At 39.8% G+C, this 5,190-nt stretch overlaps 1 protein-coding gene across 2 annotated transcripts in view; it reads right to left on the reverse strand.

Annotated features, from left to right (window-relative positions):
• Window positions 1–1,988: 1,988 nt before the first annotated feature.
• LOC113209720 (uncharacterized) overlaps window positions 1,989–5,190 on the reverse strand; it is a 6,788-nt gene continuing 3,586 nt past the window's right edge. For both annotated transcript variants that reach the window (XM_026427370.2, XM_026427371.2), the window contains 5 exons: window positions 4,899–5,086; window positions 4,545–4,618; window positions 4,214–4,459; window positions 3,967–4,119; window positions 1,989–3,691 (listed from right to left, as the gene is read on the reverse strand). In XM_026427370.2, coding sequence (XP_026283155.2) covers window positions 2,232–3,691; window positions 3,967–4,119; window positions 4,214–4,459; window positions 4,545–4,618; window positions 4,899–5,086 — 2,121 coding nt within the window. In that variant the 3' untranslated portion in view covers window positions 1,989–2,231. The remainder of the gene's footprint in view (window positions 3,692–3,966; window positions 4,120–4,213; window positions 4,460–4,544; window positions 4,619–4,898; window positions 5,087–5,190) is intronic.

Raw genomic sequence — 5,190 nt, forward strand, 5'->3', positions numbered from 1 at the left:
GCCGCCGCACGGGCCCGGAGAGCTCCTGCGAGAGAAGCCAGCGCAGCGACGGCTGGCTCCAGCCGACGAGTGAGCGAGGAAATGAGGACCATTCAAATTGCCACATCTACTTATTCGAACTCTAATTACTACAATTTTCATCGTAGAGCAAAAATAAAAGTATCAGTGGAAAGAGAAGGGAACCGCGCGGGTGCATAGGGGGTTCACAATATAAAAACCGCCGAACAATCCCCCCTTTTATGTAATAGGAAAGTAAGCACTTTTTGAACGAGTCTTTGAACACTTTATTATTTTTTAATATTGATCAAATTGGGCATTGCACCTCCGGGCATCTTTCTTCTATCACATGCAAAGGTAAAATTACTGATCCGAGTGATACGCTCCCGAGGAGAGTTCAAATATTAGTTCAAATGCCGAAGTTCTATTCTACTTTTAAAGATACTGCTGTGAACCCTTATATCACTGGAAGCGGCGCAGCCTCAGTAATATGATGCCGGACCTAATTTTATTCAATCTCCAATATTTCTGGTAGCTGTTAGGCCCGTGCAGTTGATCTGACTGCAGACAATTGCACTCTATTGGGGGCCCGGAGCTCGTCCTATTGTATGACTGACAGGTCGCCGCGCGCCGCCCGCCCCTCCCCCGCCCCGCCGGCGGTAATCCCTGCCCAGCGGTCCTCAGCAGGTATACCCTGCGCGAAACAATTCGGCAACACAAAAGTCGAGGAAATGCACCCAAAGCCTATCTATGCAATGCATTCGGAAATTACCACAAGCTAGCGTTATGTTTTTGGAAGTGTACCGAAACTAGCACTATCTCTCGGACAACGCGTAAACTTTTTGCGGAAAAACAGCAATACACCTTGACGATAACCGGAGCGCGGATACTCATCCTAAGTTACCTTTATGCCATTCTCAGAGTCCGCTGCGAAAGGTCCCCCCTTAACTAAGAATGTTTTTCGAGCCAAGAATTGATTGTAACTACTACCCCAAGAACAAATGCTATAGAAATGTTGTATTAACTAAGAAAATCGATCGTAAATGGGACAAACCAGGCGCGGTCTGAGGTCCGTCCGGCTGACAGAGAGGCCGATAAGCCCGGTTGCCTGCCTAACATAATAAAGGGGTTTTGTAGCACAAACTGCCTACATTGCAGGCGGTTCCGGGCGGCTCACTAGACCTGACAGGGGGGGTGGGTCGGGCAATGCCCCCCCCCCTCTCCCTTTCTTTTTAGAGAGGCCGCGCCTGGGACAAACAGATACAGAGATAAGAAATAAAGAGTTAGAGTCTTCCCAGACATACAGCCACTTCCTTCTCTGAAAGAATAGCATGTAATAAAGTCTCCCTTTATAAAAATTGAAAAATTCATCCGACATAAAAATACCACATTTCAATCACAGTCTTGTCAGTTACACTGAGACACACAACAGAATTTTTTTCCTTTTTTTAATATAGACCTCTCTTCAGATAATTCCTTACATCTGCTCCTATGACCCAAAATGCAACAATGCAGCACGGACAGTACCATGTGTCAGGGACACAACACAACAGAATGCAGTTTGTTTTGAAGAAAGACAAAGTTTCGCACTGCTTGCCATGCAAATGTGCATAACCCCACAGTACAAGTAGACAAGTGTAACTCTACAGATTATAAGAACAAGTACTGTATCCTTCTTAGAACTATTAAGGCAAGATCATCAATCAATTAGGCATTTAGAGCACCAATTACAAATTCATCCAGGTACCTTTAATCAAGGTATTCACAAGAGAGACACATTTAAACTTCTAAAAAAATTGGAAAGTGTAAACATTATAATTTAAATTAAAACAACAGGTTCTGTATGCCCCTTTAACAAAATATATGATTGATTAGCCATTAAAAGAGCAAATCATATATGTTTCAAAAATCAATTGTTTAAAATACGTCTACAAATTAAGGAACACAAAAGCCTTACAAAAATAAAAGTTTCAAAAATGCGAGTAAAACAATTCAAAAAAAGAAAAAAAAAAAAAGAAGAAAGAGGGGAAGAGAACAAGAGAGGACTTGTTCAGCTCAGAAATGTACAAATTATAATACATTCATAAATTTATGGTTATGAAAGGAGTCAACTCCTCCAAAAGCAAGTCAAACATTTTTAAAAGGTAATCTCAACAATATCTATCTATAGGAAATTCTTTTCCTAAATTTAAAGTCAGCTCTGTTAGGTAATTAATTACAGATAATACCTACTCTCACATTATCTCTTTGTTCTCATTTAGAGACTCAATATTTTCCGGCACACTTTCTGTACATTTTTCAGGTCCTGTACTTTCAGTTTCAATAGTTTTCTCTGATGAAGCACATGCAATGGTTTGATCAGCATCCTCTACTTTTTGCATTAGTTCTTTGTCCATAGACTCACTTTTCTGGGTTTTCAGTGAAGAGACATTGATTTTATTGCCTTCCTCACCAATAACTTCATGATCAGCAGAACTCTCTCTAACTGTGGGAGATAACTTTTTGATCTCAGATTCATTTTCTTGAGTTTGTGGTGAGGAAATATTGCTTCCATTGCCTTTCTCGTCAACAACTTCGTCTTCAACAATGCTCTCCTTCGCGGTTGGTGTTAACACTTTAGACTTAGGATCACTTTCATGAGATATGAGGGAGGAAGCATTAGTTTTAATATCTTCCACTTTTCCATTGCCATCAGTTTTATTAGTTTGGTCATTTTGTGAAAGATCAGCTGATAATTTGTTACATTTGTCATCATTCTCCTCTTCTTTGAGACATATGATATCATTTGTTTTTTGAGAAATTGGTGTACCCAATTCCAGTTTAGGGGCACACTCAGTTTCTTTAATCAACTGAATGTTGGCATTCTCAGCTTCTTCTTTCATAATGTGACTGCTTGATTCAATATTGGACAGTTCACCGTCTTCTCTTTTGATAGGAGTGTCCCTGGGACCATCTTGCTCTAATTCTTGTACACAACTGGGTGGAATATCTAAAATTGAGACAGGGCCTGAAAGTTCCTCTGCTGAAACAGTCTTCTCATGAATTCCAGAACCAGCCACATTGCTTGTATCCTCCTCAGTAATCTTCTCATCTTTCACACCTTTACTTCTTACAAGCTGGGAAAGGTCCTCTGGTAAAGAAGTGTCCGTAGGAATGGAAGTGAGGGACATGCAGTCAACTTCAGCTTGAACGATTTGGGTGGTGACAAGGAGAGGATCTAATTTAGCCCCATCTAATTCATCACCACTATCTTCAAGGCATGAAGTATCCAATCTAAAAGAAACTTTATGGGAGTGGGAAGACCCATCTTCATTGACTTCTTGTTTTGCTTGTTCATTTAACAGAGCTTGATATGCAGCCTCAGCATCTAAGTCCAAAGTAGCATTGTCCTGGAACCCTGCAGGGTGAAAATCATCCCAAAGGAATTCATCTTCCTTTCCTGGAGCTGGAATAGGGTCCAATGACTCTGGCCCTGAAGAGACATCAATAGACTTGGATAATCCCAGATCATGGTCAGGGGCTCTTTGGAGGTCTGTTAGAATTGAAACATTCCCTTCATCAGAAGACAAATCTTCCCAAGATCCATCTTCTTCTGCAGTGCCTGTGGTGGTCCCTGTGCTTGTTGTTGAGAGAACTCTATTTCTTCTAGCTTTTCTTGGACTCTTTCGAGAACGTTTCAGTTCATTGTTTTTGCCTGGATGGATATAATTAAGATTAGTTTCTGTTTAATAAAATACATAGGTATGTATGTTCTACAAATACAGTGAAACATGGATAGTGAGAACCTAGATAGTAAGAATACCTTCTCAGAAAGTCACATTTTGGAGTACCCAAGTCTAATATGTTGTACATCAAAGTACCTTATTAAAAAGAATATCAAGACTTAACATACTGAGACTTCCGTTGAGAGCGATTATTATCATCCAGATCCTGGTTTTACTATACCAGAGAGACAAGACATTGACTTACTAAAATCAGGAATTGCAGCATCTTGACTCATTGTAAGAAGAAGATTCCCGCCAACTTCCTCAACACACCGCTTCTGCGACCCCATGGGATCAACAACAACAGAAACTTGTAGTTTTTCCACCGATTTAACATGACTCTCAATGAGAACAGCATCTAGAATAGAAAAAAAAGTGCAATGAGAAATCAATACACAATGAACTTGAGTAATAATTACACATTCGGCCTTTTGGTGTTGTAAATTACGTACCCTCTGCTTCTTTAGGAGTTTCCACAGTTATATTGGAGGAGGGTTTTTCACCTGATCCATTGTCATGCCTTGTGTTGTCTTTGTATCGGGTCTGATTGGAGAAGCGACCTCTGCGAATAAATTTGTTCCTAGAGGACTCATCATGTTCATCTTTGCCAGCAGAATCATGTCCCGTAATATTTCCATGGGTATTGTTTCTTGGAGAGTAGCTTTGTTTAGGACCATTTCCATATTCTTCCTGAAAACCTAATAACAACAAAATTTGTAAAAGCTGAAAGGAGAGGAAACAAGGACACACTTCATGGGAATTCATAGGAACACCCCTATTTACCTCTACGGGGCTGACCTCGATCATAATTTTGGGTTTGATTACCTCTTCTCCACCTATTAGGTCGATCATCACCACTGCAGTATAGAAAGAAAACTTTACTTAGGCTGTATCACCTTAATAGAAATAACAGATAACAGATAACAAATAACAGATAACAGATCCATTTCAGGAAGGAACAATAGATGGCAGGAATAACCTGTGTAAGATAGATCTGTTATCTGTTATTTGTTGTCTGTTATCTGTTATTTCTCTTAAGGTGATACAGCCTTAGTACATAATAATGATCTCTAGATAATGAACTACAGGCAATGGCTTAAAGTAATCCAATAAGGTCAAGATAATGAGGACACTCACTCCTGTAAGACTTTGTGGTTGTCCCACTCTCTACTCCAGTTTCCGTCAGAAGTTTTCTGGCGATTAATTCTTTCTTGATCAATTAAACTCCTTTCCCGGCGCCAAGCATCGTCCGATTGCCGCCTGTTACCATCAAAATTTGTGGGAGGCCCATCTTTGCGATCATCAAATCCATCTTTCCTGAAGTCCTAAAATAAGTGTAATAATTTTAAATTAAGACAAAAGCTTAATAAAATTACTGACTGATGATTACATTATTGGTAATAACTATTAATTACAATATACCACATAA

Source organism: Frankliniella occidentalis, unplaced genomic scaffold (genome assembly GCF_000697945.3).
Source record: "Frankliniella occidentalis isolate FOCC.00 unplaced genomic scaffold, Focc_3.1 Scaffold8, whole genome shotgun sequence".
NCBI lineage: Eukaryota > Metazoa > Arthropoda > Insecta > Thysanoptera > Thripidae > Frankliniella > Frankliniella occidentalis.